The 19,768-nt window shown below is 43.8% G+C and overlaps 1 protein-coding gene across 4 annotated transcripts in view; it reads right to left on the reverse strand.

Annotated features, from left to right (window-relative positions):
- Window positions 1–19,517, reverse strand: part of GRIK1 (glutamate ionotropic receptor kainate type subunit 1) — a 200,428-nt gene extending 180,911 nt beyond the window's left edge. For all 4 annotated transcript variants that reach the window (XM_066622618.1, XM_066622617.1, XM_066622616.1 and 1 more), the window contains exon 1: window positions 18,851–19,517. In XM_066622618.1, the coding sequence (XP_066478715.1) occupies window positions 18,851–18,980 (130 nt within the window). In that variant the 5' untranslated portion in view covers window positions 18,981–19,517. The remainder of the gene's footprint in view (window positions 1–18,850) is intronic.
- Window positions 19,518–19,768: the final 251 nt, after the last annotated feature.

Raw genomic sequence — 19,768 nt, forward strand, 5'->3', positions numbered from 1 at the left:
TTTGTTCTCCCATATTAAAATGCACCTTGAGCACTATAACCTTAACTTCTCTTAGCATATGTTTCTAGCTGATAAGTAAACAATTTAGATGAGAAATGAAATTTTCAAAGATTGTACCACAGGAAGAAGGTGTCAGTGGGCACTCATCTTTTTGCTACATTGCTTCACTGCTGTGTTTTCGATTGGTTTGTACATAAAGAAGGAAGCTGCCATGGGTAGATAGAAAAACCTTTTGTACACACACTGTCGGTTCAGAGATAGCAAAAAAAAAAAAAGTTTCAGGGGAACATAGCAAGGTGGGACCGAATGACTCAAGAGCTGGAAAAGATGGATTGAGGGAGAGCAATGCTGCAAGGAAAAGAGACCAAGATGAATGTTCTTAGAAGTTCTAGGACAGTTAGTGTGCCATGAATTTCCCAGCCCTTACCTGACTAGCCCACTACTAAAGAGGCTGTCAAATTCTGTGTTCTCAGGATTAGGGCTGTAACAGAAGGACAGTAGGGAAAGCAGAGCTCTTCCTACGGCAGGTCACATCATCAGCAAGAGTGCTCAGGAGCTGCCTGAGGACTCTTGCCAAAGGTTTTGCAAAGGACCGTAGCTAAGAAGAATTGGGTTGAGCAGGACACAAACTGAGAAATGTCCAAGGTGCATAAGGTAATGTCTCTAGGCCAGTCATTCCCAAACTTTTTAAAAGCCCTAAAGGCTGCTGTCTGATTTATAAATGCCAAAGGGTGTGGCTATAATGCTGTTTGGGTAGCAGCAACTTGTTTAACACTTGATGCACATAGCCTAATTTGCTCCATCAGTTTCACAAACCACCAAAAATTGGTCAAAACCCTCTGATGGGTCCCGGGCGCACAATTTGGAAACCGCTGTTCTAGGCCAGGGGTCTCTAAACTTTTTGGCCAGAGGGCCACATCAAATATCTGGCGTGGTGTGGAAGGCCGGAAAAACAATTTAAATATAAAATTTAAATAAATAAATAAGAGATGGAACTTAGATGAGTTAATAAATGAGTGAATGGGCTCATTCATTCAATCTCTCTGGCCCTCAGAACACCCTCCAGACATAATCAGGGTACAGTTCTGGTCATGTTCAGTTGAGTGGGCCAGAGGCTTTCAGGGGACAAGAGGTTGGCTGCGGGCCAGAAAGAGGCTTGCTGCGGGCCACATCTAGCCCCCGGGCTGGGGTTTGAAGACCCCTGCTGTAGGCCATCAACTTTCCCCAATTTTTTATACATTTTGGTTTAGACTATTGCAGCCCACACCAAGCATTCAGGATAAAATGACCTTAATTTTGAAATGAAATACAGTAAGTTTCAAAGTAGGAATAAGTGGCAGGAGGAGAAAATGCTCTGATTAAATTTAAGGTAGGTGTTATATAGCCTTAGTGGGACATGGCTATTGGGGTGGATGGCGTCAGGTAGAGCTCCTACACTTCAAAATGTACCACTACTCAGGAACTACTATGTCCTCCCCCTGGAAATGGTCTAATGGTTGAAAGTATAGTTTTACAACCTAATGCCTAGAGGTCTTTGACAATTGTGTTATTCAATTCTTATTCAAAAGTAAGCCCATTGTGTTCAGTAAGGCTGTAATTCTGTCTAACTCACAGGAAACAAACACCTCTACTAATGCCTTCACATGTCAGCTCTACACAAGAACACCTCATCATTACAGAGCAAGGGTGTCCAAACTTTTGGCAGGAGGGCCACATCATCTCTGTTTTGCCAGATCCCTGGTCCAAGCTTCACTTAGAAACCATATGCCCACTCTAAGTTAATTAGCTATGCTTTGTTCCCCAACAATGACCCCAGTTCTCCCCTGCAATACTGCTCGATCCCACCACCAGGGTAGCTCGCCTGTTCAATCTGTAGAGATCCTCCTTCCTCCCCTCTCCTGCCAGCTGCTTCTCCAGCCACCACAGCAATACCTTCTCCTCAGTAGGTCTTGGGTGTGACAGCCACACACCAATCTCCAGTATCACCAGCAGTCTCCAAAGTCCTTTCACCCATCTGTCCTTTAGTCAGTTAGTCCATCAGCCATTAGTTCCTCCTTCTACTACCCACCAAACTCTCCCTCCATCAGGTGCTGCTTTTATCCCTTAATAACCTGGTTGCCTCTAGTGGCTGCAGCTGTGCAGCATCCCCACTTCTAGTTAGAGCCCTGAGATTAACCCTATGCTTGCCTGCCAGAGCAAGGGGCCACTGTTGACACCACACCCTATCTTCCTGAGGGATCTTGCGCATTTCCATTATACTCTCTGACACTGTGGGAAAAAAATTTCCAGGAAAAAAATTACATTTAAAATTTGAATAAATGTACATAAATTTACCTAAATTTATATTAATGAATAAAGATCTCACAATAGCTCAAGGCCTACAAAAGGCCTTGTGCAAAGCAAGGCCGGCCTTTCCTTTGCTGTCGCTGCTGCTTCACAGACATGAAACAGCAAGCAGCGGAAGCCCTCAGCCTGCAGCTTGTGCAAGAGGCCGAACAGTCCGTCCTTGCACTGAGAGCAGTTGTATTGGGCCAATGTGGGATCCAGTAAGTGTCCAGCGGTCCAGAGGCACATTGGAGACTGGGAGCTCCCTGCGGGCTGAATTGAGGGTCCCCAAGGGCCACAAATGGCCCCTGGGCTGGGGCTGGGGCACCCCTGTTATAGAACACACTTATACTCAGGTGTGGCTAGGATATCAGCATGAGACATTTACATCAGTAAGCAGACATTTTCTTTCACACAACTTTTCAAAACTAGTTTCATTCAGGAGTGAAACTAGGCACTCACCTTGGTTATCATTTGGTAGAGGCATGGGCAGGTATATTTATTTTTATTTTTCTATTCTTCTTTGCAGACTCAGACTCCTGAAGAGATTTACTCAAATGCCAGCTGGCCAAACCCCTCCCAAGCAAAGCAAAGCACCAGCATTCTATCTGAGAATGAAACACACTTCCTAATCTGTCAGTTATTGCAAACAAATATGGAAGATACAAGTTGTTTTGTTAGATCTACAGGTGTGTTGGGGAAGGGCCATTGCTTTCATCCCTGGCTGGGTATCTCTAGGAAAGAGCTGGGGAAAGCCCACGCAGAAACTCTGCACCACTGCCACTTGGTGGAGATAGTGCTGAGGTCAATGAACCAGTGATCTGACTCAGTATAAGGCATTTCTATGTTCCTATAAATTGCCCAGTCTTGAGCTTAGACATTGATGCACCTGAAATGATTTGAAGAAATGATGAGCTTCTGAGTAGTAGGCCCAGTCTCTCTAAAGTCAGCATGCCTTCACTTTTCTGTCTTCTGGCTCAGTTGCTTCAGTCACTAACAGCATCATCATATTCCCAGCACACAGCACTGCTGATGGAGTGTGTGCTGCATTCTATGGGGGACGGACGGACCAGGTGGCTCAGGAAAAGTAATTAAAACTTGTTGATACCTACCTTCCCTTAGGCCACCTGGCCTCCAATGGGTCTCCTCAGACACACACCAGTTACTTTCCTAGAATAAGTCTGAGGAGACACAGGGGCAGTTTGGGGCAGCAAAGGGGGATCAGATCTTAGCATGCGCTGCTTCCACTGGGATCTTCACCCTCTTGCCCTCAAACCACCCACAGTGACCCACCACCACCGCTGATCTACCTGTTCTGACAAAGTATCTAGGAGCCATTGTCATGTGCACAAAGCCACCAGCTGATTGTGCTGGTGGCCCCAAAGTGCACAGCAGTTGCACATCTTTTGCACTGCCAGTCAGGGTTTGTGGTTGTGGATTACAAGATCTGCCACCAGAAGTCCTGGACTTCTAGAGCTGTTTGACTCAACTCACACATTACTGTATGCTAGGCAGCTCGTTCTTGCAACAAGGTGTTTGGACAAGATGTCCTATGGGTATTGAGACTGAATATATGAAAAAGCCTTGCACTGCTGGAAATCATTATTCTGTCTAACCCAGTAACGCCCACTTCGAATGGCAAGAGTTTCATCCACCTGAGATCTTTTTATTTTTATCCTTTTAAAAAGGGAGATGTGAGGGATAGACCTGGAAACTTCAGCATGCAGAGGCATGTATTCTGTCATTGAACAATACCCACATCCTATGCAGCCTCTTGGATTCCTTAGGCAGAAGTTGTAGCAGTATGCTGGTAGTGAACAATTCTGCTAGTGGGCTAAACTGCCCCAATTCGTTTTACTTCTCTCGGAATCCTTGGCTAGCTCAGCAGTTCTAACTGCTTAACTACAGGAATGAATGAAAGGCTTCTTTATGCTTCAGTATACCCATACGTGCAAGGAGATGAGTGGAGGATGCATGTGTTTATGCGCATAGGAGGGGGGACAAACTGTGTCCATAGAGCACCAACACAGCAGGTTCTCTGTATTGTACAGCTGACCTAAGTCTTCTGGGGCAAACAAAATGAATGCGGATCCAATTTCTTCTTGAACAATGTTACACACATTGGAGGTATAAATCTCCACCACCACCACCACCCCATTTGTCTTTGACAATGTTCTGTAATAGCAGGATATGCTTGGCTGATCTTACTCTGTGAAGTGAGGGAACTTAATAATAAAAACGATTGTAGAAGTGGCTGAATTTCCATCAGTGGTAATTGGGGTTGATGCATTGCCAACATTTGTACATTGCCAGCTCTGTAATGTTGTTGTAGTGGTCCATTTTGGATGCCACACCCATCTATGCTTCCTAATTGTGCTGGAGTTTAAATCAGATGTTCAGGGTTAAAACAAAACAACGTTTTAATTAGGGCTGTTAACCCAGCAACAGACCAGAGCAAAATAACTTCAAAGAAGTGAACAAATGATCAGTTCCACTAATTAAAATTTGCCCTTACTGATTAAAGTAGGCCCCCTGGATTAATCAATTAAAATTCTAGTTGATTAATGGATCAGTTAAACAAAGGTTGAAATTTTGAGCATGCTTACCAAGGAGGACGTCCCAGTGAAGACAGTGGGATATACTTCTGAGTAGACACACACAGGATTAGACTGTACAGCGTGCAGCTCTAATTCTAATGTTTTCTGTGCATCTGTAGTTTAAATTAACAGTGTCATAAGCAAATTTTTGCTCATTTATTCTGTATGCGTAATGTGTTTTCTCTTATTTTCTCATTCGTTCCCTCTTGTTTTCCTTGCTTGTTTGTATTCTCCAAATATTGGGAAGAATTCCCAGTGGACTTCATTGCTTGTGCTGGTAAAATATTTATTTTTGAAAGGCAGTTAGCCTGCTGTGTGCATCAAAGGGTGCCAAAGAATTCATTATAGGAGCAATTCAGCTCCAATTAGTGCAAAAATGGGGAGACTCCTCTTTTATTGATTTGAATAGGAGTTGACTCAGACCCCAGATGTTTCTTGAATAACCAAATGTGTGCTAATATCTGTTTGAAGGCTAATGGAGACACAAAAATGCATCAGAAAAAGCCTGGAAAAAGCCTACCTGTGTACAAATGAATACAATAAGATACAGTAAGCCTTGCTATTGCTACACTGACTAACTCCATCCCACTGTTAGCATGCTGTACTCTTCAGTCCAAGACATTGTGGAGCAACCCTTCTGCAAGAAAACTGAAAGTGCAGGTTGTGATGACAGTAGAATTAAAGCATTATTAAAGCATACAAATTAGAAGAGTCAGAGAGGGGGTCTTTTCGGCCATCGAGTCCAACTCCCTGCTTGATGTAGGAAATTCCAAGCTACAGCCTCCCCAACAGATGATGGTTTCTCCTTAAAGACTTCCAATTAGATATGGGAAGGACTTTAAAATACCAATGAAAGATGAATTAATAGAGAAAATAATGAATGTGGCAGAAACGGACAGACTGTCAGAAATTTTGGACCAACAATGAAAACCGACACAAATGGAGTGACAGAAACCCTTTTATGCTTGGTTGAGAATGAAGTTTTAGAAATATATGACAGGGCATTTAAATGATTGTATTATATACATTATATTTGATATATGATAGACAAATGACGAATGAAAAATGATATTAAGAGGTAAATCTAGAAGAGGAAATTGATTAGGAGATATGTAATGATTTATCAATTTTAGTGATATATGATGATATATGATTTCCTGCACCCTTTTGTGTGTGTGTGTGTGTGTGTGTGTGTGTGTGTGTGTGTGTGTAGTGAAGTGTGTTTTTTTATGTTATGTGTGTTTGTTTATATTTGTTTTTGGAAATTAATAAAAAAAATTTTAAAAAAAGACTTCCAATTAGGAAAAGCCCACCAACCCATTAGGTAATTGGTTCCACTGGGTGGCTGCTCTTTAAAACTGTTTAACCCATTTTTTTTGCCCAGCTCATAGGTGTATACATTTGGTCCCTATTGTAGATATGCAACGTTGGACAGAAATGGCTTAAAGTAGGCTGCATGGTGCTGTTGGGTAGGTTTGCAAAATTCCCATTCATTTCAGCAGGAAGCGGCACAATTCCTTGTGGGTTTTGGGTGCAGATTAAGATTCTTTAGGTGGACTAGCTTCCCTTCCATTCCAACAAGGCTTGGCATGTCACATTTTTATTAGCATCAGCGCACCATGGAGAAAGCAAGATAATAGGAATATTCCCTCCCTAAAGCTTTCCAATAATCATAAACTCCACACAAACTAGGACAAACTGGGCTTCGAGGTCACAGATTCAAAGCTGTGCAGTAAAACTAATCAGTTCTTTGGCCAGGGTTTCTTTTATCATTTTTTTAAACTGCTGAACAATCTCTAGACCAGTCAGTCAAATCAGGCCTCTCTGAGAAAAGAAGATTAAAGGCCGTTGCTTAAAATACTTGGAGGGGATGACAGATTTAAACTTTATTACGGACCAGTATGTACAAAATAGTCCATAATGAAGAAAGGAAAAATCACTGAACGGGTTGTCCTAGACCAGAGTCAACAGAAATTGCTAACTGATGGACCATATGGAGTGGCTTAGGGTTTACAGCAAGGATGGGAAATGAACCAATTGCCTTCTGAGTTTGCAAAATCAGGAGCTGCAATGAGGATGGGGAAAAATAGTGAAACTGGGCCCAATCCTAGCCAGCTGTGCTGATGCAGCTGAGACAAAAGGTGCAGGGAGCATTGGAACAGGGGCGACGGGAGGTAAGATCCAGGACGTGCCATTGCCCCAAATGGCACCACGTCCCACCTCTTCCCCATCCCCAGTTCCTCGCCATCTCTGTCCAGTTACTCTCTCAGTCCACTCACGTTGACCTACTGGCTCCAATGGGTGCAACAAGGTCTGGCAACAGAGCTGCAGTTATGTCATCTCTTGCAGCAGCCATTGGTAGCCATTTTACAACAGTAAAAGTGCCTTTCAGTGGTGTAACTCACTCCTCCCAGCAGCCCAATCTAGGACAGGATAGGGCTGCCCCTTAGTGAGGCAGGAATAGATTGGAAAATCAGTAATTGTTTAGCATACGTATTACTGACTTGTGGCTGGATATGACAGATTATAACCGAAACAAATTGACACAATTTTGTCAGTGTGACATATGCAGACTTGAACATCTTTGGTTTTTGTATCCACATGGGGTTCTGGAACCAAACCCCCATGAGTATGGAGGGCCCACTGTACTCATTCATATAACTGTATACAGATATTTGCAAATATAGTCCATAGCTCTGGAGAAGGGCTGCATGCCCTGCATGCAGAAAATCAATTCCTGGCATCACCATGTAGGGCAGAGAAATACTTTTGTCTGAAAGCTGCTGCTAGTGTTTACTGAGATGGTATGCTGCAGCCAGCTCAAAACATGTCGCAACTATGAGAGCTTCATCCAAGAGCTGTGCTCAAACATAATTTGCATTACTTTAGAGCCTGTGGCACACCTCTTGGATCACATATTGCATTTAATTATGGCCATAAGTTGATGAATGAGTGCCAATCCTCAGTGGTGTCGCTAGGGGGGTGTGGGCCGCACCGGGTGACGTGCATGGGGGTGACGCGCACTGGGGGAGTGATGCGCTAAAATCACAGTGGTTAGGAGTAACCCCATCATGTTATATACCGTTGAATGCGGAATTCCCAGCAGAATGCAATACAAAAAACCAGAGTGAAATATCTCATTTTTATCAAACGTTATTGGCAAAAAACCAGAAAAAAAATGCATGGAACCCAATGGAAAGTGAAACTGAGCTGTATTGCATGTTTACTCGCAAGTAGGCAAACGTGCCTTAGTCCGTCAGAAAGGGCAGGCTGAGAGGAATCCAACGACACCAGAGTGGTCCTGATCCAAAGAATGCAGTCTCCAAAAAACACCAGAGAAGGAGGTCCCTCCTTCCAAGCTGGCGAATATATTGAGCCCTATGGAAAGTAAAACTAAGCCACATGGTCATGTTTACTCGCAAGTAAATAAACGCGCCTTGGCTTCTGGGCAGGTCAGGCAAAGGGAAATGTTAGGCCACCAGAATGGTCCTGATTTGATGCTACTGGCGCTCAACAAATGCTCCAGAAGGCAGCCCCCTCCCCATAAAAAGAATGAAACAGAGGCTTGACAGGGTAAGGTGAATTTTTTTCTGTTTTAGGCTGCAATCCTATCCACACTTTCTTCAGAGTAACCCCCACTGACTATAATGGGACTTACTTCTGAGTAGACAGGCGTAGGATTGGGCTTTCAGACTTGTAAAGCCAGGTGGGTCCTGATAGTGATATGCTTGAAATATAAGAACTTAAATTAAACTGGGTACTGTGTAGGGGTGAAAATCTTACTGATTCTTTTTTTTTGGGGGGGGGGTGTCCTATTGCAGGCAGGCTACAGAGAAAATTCACTTGGTGGAACAGGGCTGGCTTCCCCTTATTTAATTATTTGTTTTACTCTAATTATTTATAATAATTTATTTTAATTTGCTTTATGATGGGTCCTGTCATTCTAAAAAGATTGTCATTCTAAAAAGTGGGTCCCAGTGCTAAAAGTTTGAAAGCTGCTCCAATAAGGTGTTAATAAGTTGACACCCTGGGGGGAGGTGACACCACTAGTGACCAAAATCACTAAAATCACAGTTTGTAAAAATAATACCTTCATGTTATAAATCAATTAATGTGCAATTTCATGCAGAATGCAGTGAAACAAACATATCTGTGTTCTATCAAAAGGTACAGCCAAAAAACCAGTGGGGGCAGAGAGATGGTAGATCACCACGCCCACCACTTGGAGTATTGCTCCGCCCACTGCATGGGGGTGACATGCTAGTCTCCCGCACCGGGTGACGCGAACCCTTGTGACGGCACTGCCAATTCTAAAAAACATGCCAATATGCAGTCGCTTACATTGCCTGTTCAGTTGGACCAACTGTGCTTGTTAGAAAACTATCATGCTTGTATCAGTTGCTGCAGACCTACATCTGCAATTTGTTGTTGTTGTTAATAATAATAATTCAATTTTTATCTCACTTTTCTCCTGAAGGCACCCAAAGCGACTCACAACAATATTAAAAATATAGGCAATTAAAATCCAACTACAAAATGCAAAATAAATGTTAAAAGCATATAAATATTAAAAATACATAACATGAAAAACAGCAAGTGGAAGACAGAATACATAAAATATCATAACTGATAACATAATAAAAGCACTAATAAAACCTCCAAGCGCCAGGCACGACAGGCTAAAATCAAAAGACCAGCTGGAAAAGGAATGTTTGTAGACCTTGCCGAAAGGCTTCCAAAGAAGGAGCTGTTCTTAAACCAAAGTGGAGGAAATTCCATAGTGTAGGTGCCACTACTGAGAAGGCCCTATTTTGAGCCATCGCCCTTCTTATCTTTGTAAATGACCGCATATCTAAAAGGCCCCTCTCTGATGACTGGAGATGCTGAGCTGAATTATAAGGGAAAACACAGTCTCTCAAATATGCTGACCCCAAGCAATCATTCAGTTCCAGCTGTGATTGCCCAGAATGATGCACTGTGGTTCTCCCCAAGAGCACATTGCCGAAGGAAGCTGGAATTGTTTGCATGTGCTAAGTGATGTGTGAACAGGCTCACAATGCAAAAAAAAATGTGATTTGAGTGCCATACTTGGCATTGCTTCCAAAAGCAAAAGTTACATAAGTTCCCCCCACCCAGTTCTACCGGGATCTGAACAGTTGTACAGAAATATATCAGAGGAGAATACTGTTTTCCAAAATGACTGGTTGATAATAATGTAGAGCAGTGGTTCCCACATCTTTGAGCATCGGGACCCACTTTTTAAAACAACACTCTATAGGGACCCACCTAGGTTTACCATACTTTAAAAAAGGGAGATTTAGAAAGAAATAGTATTTTATTTTTTTATTAATAATAATAACCAGAAAAAGACCCTTAAACTTTACCTTTATTTACACATGCTTCCAAACTGCAGGGGCTTCAGGAACCTGAAAGAAGGAACTGAAAGAATGTGAGGATACTGTTTTCTACCGTGCCCCCCCCCCAGTATGGACAAGAAGGAAGAAAAAGGAATCATTTTCAAGTGTTCTCTGAGTTAAGGTAGTTTGGACAACACTGATTTTGAGTGCCTGGCTGCTATCCTTGGGAGGGAGAAGGTGGGTCTGAGGTTGGGCTCAAAGCAGTGACAGTACAGGAGGGGGGCCAATGCCCTTGCAAATGCCCCAAGCGCTGCATCTGCACAGCACTGTGGACTGCACAGGAAGCCTTATGAGCCTCCGATGCAATTCTAAGTGGTACTTCCAGTTTTCCGGTTTCCCAGAAGTACTGTTTAAGACTACGGGGAAGCCTCAGAAGGCTTTCTTAGTCATCTTCGGCATCATGCAAGGCTCCATTGTGCCGGGTAAGCGGGGGGAGGTGGCATCACGGACCATTGCCATGGGGTGCGTTGAGCGGCGGGTCGGTTACTGGCTGAAAGGAAAGCTAAGAAAAGGAGTTGACTGCCAGAAACACCTTTCAAGAGCAGAAAGGCCCCTAAGAACTGGTGCAACTTGTTGATTGCTTATAAGGGGTACTGTACTATCTACTGCCATCCAATTCTCAACCTGTATATTTCTAAACAAAGCAAAAGTTACAATGATCACCATCAGTAATACCTCCTTCAAAGGAAGACTTGGCACTACTGCATCCCTGGAACATCTCAGTACCTGGGGAAGTGGGGCACAAACATTTAATCGTATATATTCAGAACAATCAGCTACAATGAAACCATAACTACAGAAAACCAGCAGACATTTTCTAATTGCAGCAGGAGTTACCACATAACAGTCTCATACAGGCTAAGCTGATGTTTCTATTATGGTGCAAGCATAACCATCAATCAGCAGCAATTCACAAGATGAATAAATATTTTGATGACTATCTTTTAAGAGAGGGTTGTCTTACATTAAGTTTGTGCAATTATAATATCATAACCATGTGTTCTTCAACTATAATTATAAAGGTGATTGGTTTTCAAGCACTTATATAAAACTTTAACAGGATGTTGTACCACGGATCAACACATGTACTTGCAAAGGAAAAAAGCAAACAACTGAACGTGGTGTACACACAGCAGTGGACTGCTGCAGACACTGTCTTATTGGCACGATCTACCTTCTGTATCAGATGGTTAGCATAGTCACCTTTGCCAGTACTGACCTACATCCGTGAATTTATTCCTCCACCAGCATCCCCAAACAAGTTATCAGCTCTTTTAAAGCGATCATCAGTTCTCGGTATGCCAGTGGTTCTCAAATGTTTCACCACCGAGGCTCATGTTATTGGCCATAGCAGTTGCGTTGCATCCCAGAATGCCTTGCTGCTTCTGAGTAACACCAGTCCCATGGCCCACCAAAAATCAGTTCATGACCCACTTATAGGTCACAACCCACAGTTTGAGAAACGCTGCTGTAAACTATCCCAAATGAATGACCAAAATAGTTGTGTGTGGGACCTGTTTGTGTGTGTGTGTGTGTGGTTTCAGATGCAGTGAAGAACTTTGGGCATAAAGGTCAGCTTCCAAGCATATGAATCGTTTTAGCTAGATCAAAACTCTTGTCATACCAATATTCTAATTTTCCTGTGGTTTACTGCATTCTATTTCAAAATGTGTACTCAAATTATACTTTCTTAAATTTGAACCTTACAATATGTAGATGCACATAGGAAGGGACCTTCTACTGAGTCAGACCATTGGTCTATCTAGCTTAACAACTTTCTAGGGTAGCAATTTTCAACCAGTTTGCTGCAGGACATTGGTGTGCCATGAATGGTCCGAAGGTGTGCTGCAGGAATGTGGGGGAGGTCATTTATTAGTAAGGCCTTTGGGGGATGTGAGCCCCCCCCCCAGCAGTGTGGTGTGCTTTGTCAATTGTAAAACAAAAACAAAACACAGCTGGTGTACCTTGACAATTTTAGTGCAATTTTAGTGTCAGTATGCTGTGAGTTGAAAAAGGTTGAAAATCCCCGCTTTATGGTTTCAGAACAGAATCTATCCCAGTCCTATTTGGAAATACCAATTGAACCTGCGAGCTTCTATATTCAAGCATGTGCTCTCCCTATACTATAGTCTCTCCCCCTCAGAGTCTTTTTCAATAAGTGAAGGCAGGGGCATCCAGCTGTGAGGCAACCTGGTGCGGCTTGATGCAGCAATTGTTGAGGGGAGTGAGGGAGTGGCAAATTCAAGGAGCCCTTCACACTGAATCTGTTGTCAGGTCCCTCCAGCCTGCCAGAGATGTGAGCCACATTAATTCCCTTCCTGCTCATAGATAATCTGCCTCCTCACCATGTTCTCATAGTTTCTGCAAGCCTGGAAGTGTGGGACTTCCAGGGGATCAAAGAAGATCCTGCTATATATCCTCTCACCCCTTTCTTCCTGCAAGCCTTTATCCTGTACAGACAGAGCATTTGGGGACAAACCAGATCACCCCCTAGTTAATATCATAGAATTGTCACAGGCAGATTGATAGAGTATGAATGTTTTTCTTACCATGAGCAGAAATGAAAATTCTCCAACATTAAATCAAGTGAATTGGGTTCATGAACTTTAAATATTTTTGATAGTATACTTGAATGTCTGTGCATACAAAGATAAAATTTCTGTTATTACTGAGGAGTGCATTGCAAGCTCATACATCAAAGGAAAGGCTTTTGTAAGGTGCACTTGAAAATAATAAAGTCAGTAACCACGGAAATCAAAATGTTATATGTTCGACAAGCCAGTTTATTCTTTGTCTCTGAGCCTCTATTCTGCTGACTTTTTTTATTTCAGTATGGTTTGCAGAAATATAGAACACAGTCCATGGGGAAGTTCTCCTCCACAAGACTCTTTGAAATGGATGGAAGTTGCAAAATGCAGTTCAATTCAGGTTGCACAGGAGAATGGCCCAGTAGATTGTGCTGATATTGCTTTGAGACTGCAGTACTCTGTTGAACTGTTCATTTGCTATGAAGTTTTTATTCATTTTAATGGATTTTTGCCGTGATTTAATGTTTGAAGGGCAGCGTATTTTCAAATACCAGTTTAAACAGAGAAAAAGAACTAGCAATCATCAGTACCAAAAAGAACCTCAGAGAATATCACCACCTTCTCCTGTTCATTCTTATACCAACCCTTGTCTTGAGTAATTCAACTTTAATTGTTAACACACCATTTTATGAGAACCCTAGTTCCACTGAAGTCAGTAGCAACTTTCCCATTGTCCAAACTAATGTCATCTAATGGAAAGAGTGTGGACCATTGGAGAGCTAACTCAAAATATCTGCAGTAATGAACTCAGTGACCCATTCCAGAGAGATAAGGATCTCTTAGCCTGCTTTTTAAAAAACCAAAAAAAATCATTGGACCACCTCAAAAGGTGCCATCTAGATGCCATGTCATCTATGTGACATGGACCTAAACTTTCTTTAGGGACTACATATCACCTCATTTGTTCTACATCCTCAGGTGTGGCCAATAACCTAACCAGGACTTAGTTGTCCCAGGTTTCATGCAGGGAGTAAACTCATTATAACACACATTTTAAATTAGTAACTGCCAACACCACATGGGAATTGTATTTACCACAGACCAATAGGACCCCAAGATTACAAACTGGCAATAATTACTTCAAGATTATAGATCTAGGCCTTTTTTACTATGTGTTCATCCACTCTGGACTCTACCCACCTATATAATACTTCTCCAGGAAGTTAACCAAGTGATAGGTTCAACAGCAATCTTTTAACAGGCCTGGTATGTGGGTTTGGACAGAACACAGACTCAGAAGATGGTTCATTAATTAAGATACACTGAATAGCAAAGTAAATAAAAATAAAGTAGCTTCTAGCTAGGACAGCATTCAAACAAGAAGCTACATCTTATGTATGCACACAGGTGATCCATAACCAGGTCCTATAGTTAGAAAGCAGAAACAGTCTCTGACCTATTGTCAAAGATGATAGTATTGGCATTAGCTGACTGACAACACCTAGAAATGCAACAGACACAGATAATTGGAATAATAGACTGGGGAAATGTAGGCAATACTGGACACTGCCATTCAAATTTAACATATCCAACAACAGGAACCAAGATCTCGTCCCAAGAACCCTAAATTACAAAAGGGTATCCCAAGGCTTGTATCTTCCATGCACATAGGGAACACTGGGTGGAAACATGTTCAGACTGTTGAAGCAGGTAGAAGGTACATAACCCAATCCTATGCAGTCGTACGCAGAAGTAAGTCTCATTGTGTTCAATGGGGTCTACTCATAGAAAAGAGTGCATAGGACTGACTGTAGCCATAGATAGATAGATAGATAGATAGATAGATAGATAGATAGATAGATAGATAGATAGATAGATAGATAGATAGATAGATAGATAGATAGGGGGTCAACTTATAGGAACTCATAATTAGGAAAAAAATAATCTCTAACTTTTTCTAGTAGGCAGATTTTCATTAGAAGAAGCTCTCCCCCCCCATCTGACTATGCAATCAGGTAGATTTACAGACCTACGAATGATTTCTTGGTTACATTTATCTCTCATGGTTTACCTCTGCTTTAACCTCACAACCCCATGAAGTAAGTTCAGCAGGGGAGAGTATTGGACCCAAAGTCATCCAATGAGCTTCATGTGGGGACTTGAACCTAGGTCTACCACAGTCATAGTCTAGCATTCTAATGACCATCCTGGCACTGTTAGCAGCAGAGTACTCCTATGTCAGACTAATTGCCATATGAACACTATGTGTCACTGGGATATAGAAGAAGAAGTTCAGAGAAGTTCAGAGAAGTTCAATACAATCTGGAGAATGAAATTTCTCTGCAGCAGCCACACCACTGCTTAAAGTGAACAAGATTATTGGGCTACTAGTCTGCTATTTCCATCTGATGTAATCTGAAGTACTTTCCACCACTACAATTTCATTGCAATAATTAAGTGTAACTAGTTTGGGGATTGCAGCCTAAGCCCTTCTTGATGCATGTTCTAAAGCTGCTTACACATCGATGAACATATTCCCATTAAGTATCAGTTTAATCACACAAGGACACTCACTGACATTCCTGGGACTTTGGGGGTAGGTACATCACGTGCATGTGCATTCTCAGGATCAAGGTTAGATATGTCAGAATTGAAGACTTTTCAGGATGAAAGTCCAAGATAAGTTTCCCATTGGTTATTTTATGTGGTTCTTCCATAACTTGTGTTGACATGCAGATCTTTATTCAACCCTATATTGTGGCCAGTTTTCTATGAATTCAATCAGAAGACTATGGAATGGGGATTTTTTTTCATTTTTAATGCATCTAGACTTAAATGCTACGTGTGTGTGTGTGTCACACATATATAATTTTACCAAAGTAATGCTATACTGAACATCCTCAAATCCCGCCACAACACACAGAAATTTCTTGCAGTTTTGTAGGGACGGGCCCTATAAACACAAGAACAAATTTCTCAAAGCACAATTTCAGTCCACTGGTATCATACAACCATAAGCCCATTGATATAACTGACTTCGTTTCCACATTAATGGGCCTTCTCCCCACAGTTATAATGCAACAAGTCTCTGGAACACATACCAGAGATTCATGAGTAAAGGCTACATGCTACTGGAGCATGATTCCTGGTTACATACGCAGCCGACTGTCAGTCCACTTTTCTTTAAGGCTCAAACAAAACAAAGAAATGTGGCTGGGGATTCCACTTCTCATTTCATTTCATGTTGATTCTCCATCTCGCCCCCCTTACTGCTTGAGTTTCCCATCTAACTCTTTTGATACTTGGTATTCACTGTCTCACTTGACTGACACAAGAAGCCCACTGTAGGAAGGAAGACTTCCTGTGAACTTTGCCTGGTTTCCATGGAGCAAAGTTTTCGCTTTAATTCTCATTCTCAGGGCCAATACACATGTACAGTGTTAGCGGTACATTTCTGCCAAACGGAGGTTAGACAGGGTCAGCGTCAAGCAAGGAATCACAACACACCCTCATCCCCAGCCAATGTTACAACAACACCGTGCAATTTACAATCCACAATCTGCTTTGGCTCCAGTGCTTTGATTCTGAATAACAAAAATCTCATTATTTCCTAGCTTGTTCTTTTTGGTCACTGAGTCACTTCTGTTGCTTCTGGGGTGCCATAATTTGATGAAGAATAATTGTGCTTCTTGTCATGCTCGGCTTAAATCATTTGCTGGCATGTATTTTAAATATCATACCTTGTATGGAAGGTTGTGGATTTTTCCCCAAGAAGAAACCGATGAAAATGAGAGCACAAGGGTGGGAGATTACAGTCCTCAAATGCTTCACTTCAAAAACATTGCTTGAAGTGGCTTAGAACTTTTATTTAATTATACAGGATTTGACTTTTCTGTATCAATAGGAAACCACAGTGCACAGTTAAGCAAGTGGCAGAGGACACGTGTGAAAGAACACATTGTTTTACTATGAATTAATTAGTGTGGAATAATGATGCTCACACACAAACACCCCATCACCTTTAAAATGGGCACGGTTAGTACCATAATGGGGTAGACAAGAGGGGCAAACACACACAGCCCTCCAAACAAGGGTTCCCATGGCTGCCCCCATGGCTTCCTGGGCACATTTACACCCTCTACTTTATTATCACCGATTCTATTATTAGTCACTAATCAGAAAAAATGCACCCTGACAGCATCTGTACATTTTAACGGAATATACACTGGCAATTAAAGCAAGGCTGACATCCAAAGCATGCTTACTTGAAAGTTAAATCCATTAAGATCAATAGCACTTATTTCAATCAATCAATCAATCAACAGTATTTATATACCGCTTTTCAACTAAAAGTTCACAAAGCGGTTTACAGAGAAAAATCAAATAACGTAAATGGCAAATAACGTAAATAATCAAATAACGTATTTCAGCAAAAGCAGGTTTAAGAGGGGAGCATTTGGGTCAAATAGACTTTTTTTTTTCTCTTTCAGAAGGTGAACACATGGGACAGAGCAAGCATACACCCCAAAATGCACTCTACCCCAACTGTGTGGACCCCTATTTTTCCCCCCTAGTATTGGCACTAAATTAAAGGCACAATCCACAACCGAGAGACATGCCACATCAACAAATTATGTTCAGCAGTCCATTGTACAAATGCACAAGAACAGCATGAAAAATCATGCATCTTTTTACTATTCCACTTGTGCAAATAATAACCAGGATGGCACTCTCAAGGCAAGTAGCCTACCCAGGTTGCAAGCCTATACCCCAGTGGTTCTCACACATTTAGCACTGGGACCCACTTTTTAGAATGAGAATCTGTCAGGACCCTCTTTCAGTAATGTCATGACCAGAAGTAACATTCATCATCAAGCAGGAAAATTTTTAACAGTCCTGGCTGCAATTCTACCCAGGATTAAGTCCCATTTACTCTCATTGTTAAAAGAATATACATAGTAGCTTATTAAAAGTACAGGTCTGTAACATTTCCCCAAATGCAGTCACATACCATGGTAGCATCAAGTCTAATATATTAAAATATTGAAATGAATGGGGACCCACCCAGTGGGTCCTGGCCCACAGTTTGAGAAACAATGCTTATACCCAGTTTCCTGGGAGTAAGTCCCATTGAATTCATTAGGACTTACTTCTGAGTAGGTAAGTAGCCTATACCGGCTGCAATCCTATAACAAGTTCCCTGGGAGTAAGTCCCATTGAATTCAATGAGTAGACAGGCATAGGGTTGCACTGATTGCGTGATCTCTAAACCTGAGTAAGGTATCCTGGAGAAGGAATAGACTGGAAGGGAATGCAGGCAAAGTCTAAGTGTTTAGAGGTCTGGGTGTTCAAGTCACCTTAAATTCCCCTCCCAACACACACGCTTCCTTGACTCACGCTACATGCCAACTATTTTCTGAGTGATTGCAATGGGGGGGGGGGTGTTTACTGATCCAGGTAAAGTAATTGGGGGGGGGGGTGTCAACTGATCCAAGAAGCCGGAGAGGCAGGAAGAGATTCATCAATGAGAGAAGCACCTCCCAACAAGGCCCTGGGGGGGCGGGGACACCTACCAGCGCGAGCCCCGGGGCGAGAGGTTCGTGTGTGTGCACTGCAGCCAGCCTGCCTGCCTCTCCGCCCCGTGCCACTGTGCCCAGCCGCTTCACACACTGCGGACCCGGGGAAGCGATTCAAGAGCAGCCGGTGTGCAGTGCATGCGAAGAGGAGGCGTGCACGGACGAGGAGCCGGTGCCTGCGGAGGGTCTGAGCTGAACTCAGGGCGACCGCTTCCCCACGGGGGGCTCTTCTCCCCCTGTCGCCCCCCGATGAGACCCCTGAGCGGCTGTTCCTGCGCCCTGATTCCCGTTTCCAGGGATCCTGACACGCATCGGACCGGTCAGGTCCCCGGGGCAGGTGCCCGTTCCTCCCCCTCCCCACAAAAGCCCCCCACTCCCGGCTCTCTCCCCTCCCGCCCTGCACTCACCGATCCTGAGCACTTGCTGGGCAGTCTGCGGGATGCCGAGCCCGACGTAGAGGAGGAGGACCCACAGTGCCCTGCTGCCAGCCTCCATGGCCGAGGAGTCCCTGGGCTGGCCGCGGAGGGGGCTCTCCATCGCCCGCACTCCCCTAACCGCGCTTCATGCTTCCGCTCCAGGCGCTCAGGCTCCCGCTTGGGCTGGGGGGCTGCCCCTCATGCTCGCCTGGGCTTCTCAGGCATGGCCGGGAGCGAGCGCAGAGAGAAGGGCGAGCGCGAGAAGGGCTGGCTGGCTGGGGCTGGCGATCCCCCGTCCCTTTAGCCCATCACTCCGCCTGCCCCCGAAGCTGCAGGCTGGCCAGAAGGGTCTCCGCCTCCTTCTCCTGGAGAGGCTCGGCCAAGCGCCTCGGGAGCTGGGAAGTTGCCGCTGGCAGGGGCCGGGGTGGCTCCCTCATCCGACCCGCTGCCAAGTGCCCAGGTGGAGGGCAGAGGCGAGGAGGAGCGCACGGTGCCCTTCGCGGAGTCCGCTCTCCGGCAGAAGAAGCCGCCTCTGGCTGCCCCCGGACGCCCCAACTCCACTACTTTCTGCCTTCTCGCTCCGGAGAGGCTGGGAGCTCCGCCTGCATCCCGACGAGCCCGGCAAGCCTCATCTTGGCACTGGCCCGGGCAGGCGCTGCGCTGCGCTGCGCTCCGGGATCATTCAAGGGACGCGGACCACTGGAGACTGGTCAAGTGGGCACCGGCAAGAGAAAATCCGTGGCTGACGTCAGGCGCTCTCGGTGCATCCCCCTTTCCTGGCTCTCTCTCTCTCTCTCTCTGTGCAGTCAGGACTCCAGTGCAAGACCTCAAAGTGCTTCTCTTTCAAGGAGTTGTGCCCACGTCCAAGACCAAGGCTCCGCTTGGGACCTGTGGAAATGATCAGGGGGG

The sequence above is a fragment of the Tiliqua scincoides genome, chromosome 3 (genome assembly GCF_035046505.1).
Source record: "Tiliqua scincoides isolate rTilSci1 chromosome 3, rTilSci1.hap2, whole genome shotgun sequence".
Lineage (NCBI taxonomy): Eukaryota > Metazoa > Chordata > Lepidosauria > Squamata > Scincidae > Tiliqua > Tiliqua scincoides.